This window comes from Equus quagga, chromosome 15, assembly GCF_021613505.1.
Source record: "Equus quagga isolate Etosha38 chromosome 15, UCLA_HA_Equagga_1.0, whole genome shotgun sequence".
In the NCBI taxonomy this organism is placed as follows: domain Eukaryota; kingdom Metazoa; phylum Chordata; class Mammalia; order Perissodactyla; family Equidae; genus Equus; species Equus quagga.
The window spans coordinates 33,823,173-33,825,732 of record NC_060281.1 but is presented as its reverse complement, the minus strand read 5'-3'; the positions used below and the strand labels follow the sequence as shown (position 1 = coordinate 33,825,732).

The 2,560-nt window shown below is 46.5% G+C and overlaps 1 protein-coding gene across 1 annotated transcript in view; it reads left to right on the top strand.

Annotated features, from left to right (window-relative positions):
* Nucleotides 1–2,212: 2,212 nt before the first annotated feature.
* MUCL3 (mucin like 3) overlaps nucleotides 2,213–2,560 on the top strand; it is a 3,325-nt gene continuing 2,977 nt past the window's right edge. The window contains exon 1 of the mRNA XM_046640339.1: nucleotides 2,213–2,560. This exon is cut by the window's right edge and continues 1,286 nt beyond it. Coding sequence (XP_046496295.1) covers nucleotides 2,305–2,560 — 256 coding nt within the window. The 5' untranslated portion in view covers nucleotides 2,213–2,304.

Sequence of the window (2,560 nt, the reverse complement as noted above, 5' to 3'; positions counted from 1 at the left end):
GACAACTCAAGTTACTCAGCTATAAAACAGGGAGGTTGACAGCTTCTCAAGCACCTTGTTGGGAGCTGTGAGATCAATCATCCTAGAAGAGAATCCAGAAAGAGAATATGTGAGGCCATCAGCTGAGTGCCTGGCCCAAAGAAGGTGCCCAATGAATGACACTATTATTGGCATTGCTGCCGAGGGAATGAGAGAAGGGAACTGGCATAGCGAAGTGAGGGCCTCACAGTTCAGCCCTCCTCTCTCTCCCCAGGCTCAAATCCCTTCAGGGTCTTGGACTTCTCTACTACCCTCACCCTCTTCTCGTCCCACCCATGTTTCTTTCAAGGGCTGAGCTCCCCAGCCCCCAACTCTCCTGGTCAACAGGGAGTTGGGTGGACTCTGGTTTCCCGTGATTGGGAACCAGTCCAGGTTCTGGTTGCCACCTTGAGCTAACAGAAGCTGGAAATCTCAGTTATGTAACAACGCACTCTCTCTCACTGTTTGCTGCTCTCCCATCTCTCACTCTCCTGGCTGGATATCAGTGACAGCTCCTTTGTCCACAGTGCGTGTTTTTTCAGCAATTTAGGCCCATATATGTTCATTGATAAGGGTGTTTTCCCTCACATCCTTAAACATAGTCAGTCCCTCTCAGAATCTAGCTGTCTCATTACCTCCCCTCAGGACCTCTGAGGAAATATCTTTTTCTTTCAAGAGGGCCACCTTCATCTATCCCAGATGGCTTTAGGTGGGTGAAGAGGGGTATCCTGTGAGGTCATAAGAGTTCAGTCATCTCATTGACTTCCCTGCTTCCAGACCAAACTTCATCACCAAAATGAATATTTTCCATCTCCCTCCTCTACTCATCCTCTATTTCTTTTCTTACCCTTCTATCACTCATCACCTCTGTCTACTTACTAAGCCCTATGGGAAGTTCTGCCAGAAGTCTTACCTCAGTCTCTCAGAAAGTTACATTTGGGATGGAACTGGAATATTATGGAAAGATGGAGATTCTGATATTTATTCCTGTTCCTTTCAGCTCTGCCACAGAAAGAAAACTCCATTCCATAAGTATATAACCCTAGAGGAGCACTTGTGGAGCAAAACGCCAGTCAATACTTGCTCTTGAAATCTTATGACTTGATAGGCAAGGCAGGGGGCAAAGGTTGACAGGCACTCAACAACTGTAATGTCAAGTTGAAAGTAGCGGGATGGAGTACTTAACAAAGAATGTTTTGAGCACTGAGATGAAGCTAGAGCTTATCTGCTTAGAAGGATCAGGAAAGATGCCATAAAGCTAGAAAGATCTGAAATTGAGAACTGAAGAGTAAAGATGGAGAAGGGGTGAGGTGGCATTCTGACTGAAGGCACAGCCTGAACAAAGATCCAGAGATGGGAGGTGAGAATGGGCTTGGATACGTTAGTATTCTGAGGAGACTGGCTGGGGAGATGTATCTGGGGTAATAAGGTATCCCTAGAGATGGAGGTGGGCAGAGAACATGGAGGAAGATTCTTATTTGCCTCTCTTCCTTCACAGGTGCTACCACAGTTCAAGAACTTCAGAAGACTGGTGAATCCCCAACATCTGATCATATTCTCCCTCCCACTCCAAGCCCTGTTTATACTACTCTCTCTGACCACACTGCTCTTCATTCAGGACACAGCCCTGCAGACCTCCCCAAATCTACAGAAACCCATCAACCAAAACGCTGTTGCAATACCACACACAGTTCCAAGCTGATTCACAAATCTATAGATAACTCTGGGAGCTCTACAACTCATCATGAAGCTCCTCCCACTTCTGAACAAAACCCCAGCAATCAAGGAAAAGACACAGTTATCCGGAACAAACGCTCTGCAGATTTTAACTCCACTCAAACAGATAAAGGATCGTCAAAATATCCAACCCCAGCACCCAAGAGCAAAACGACTTGTCGTAAGTCCAAAACAACCAAACAAATTGTAACAAGAAACTCAGCTGAAACCATAACAACTTTGGAAAAGACTATCATTACTTTAGTCAGTAAAAGCACATCCTCACACAAGACCACAAATCCTTCCCACAACTCGTTCAATTCAGAGACGAATAAAACACCCACATCTACCTCAGAAAAAACCACAACTGCCACAAGCACACCATACCAGGGTACACGAATCTCAGGGAGGTCAGAAAGAGCTGATGATCACACAACAACTGCTAATTACAGACCTACAGTTGACTCAGACAAGAAACTGATAAGGACTACAGAAAACATAAAAGACACATCAGCGACTGAGAAGACCACACAAACTCCAGAAAAGCCTACAGAACAGGGACAAGAGACCATGGCGGCTCACAGGAAGACCACAAGAGCCTCAGCAAAGCCCACAGAACAGCGACAAGAGACCACAGAGGTCCATGAGAAGACCACGAGAGCCCCAGCAAAGCCCACGGAACAGAGACAAGAGACCACAGAGGTCCACGAGAAGACCACGAGAGTCCCAGAAAAGCCCACAGAACAGGGACAAGAGACCACAGCGGCCCATGAGAGGACCACGAGATCCCCAGGAAAGTCCACAGAACAGAGACAAGAGACCACAG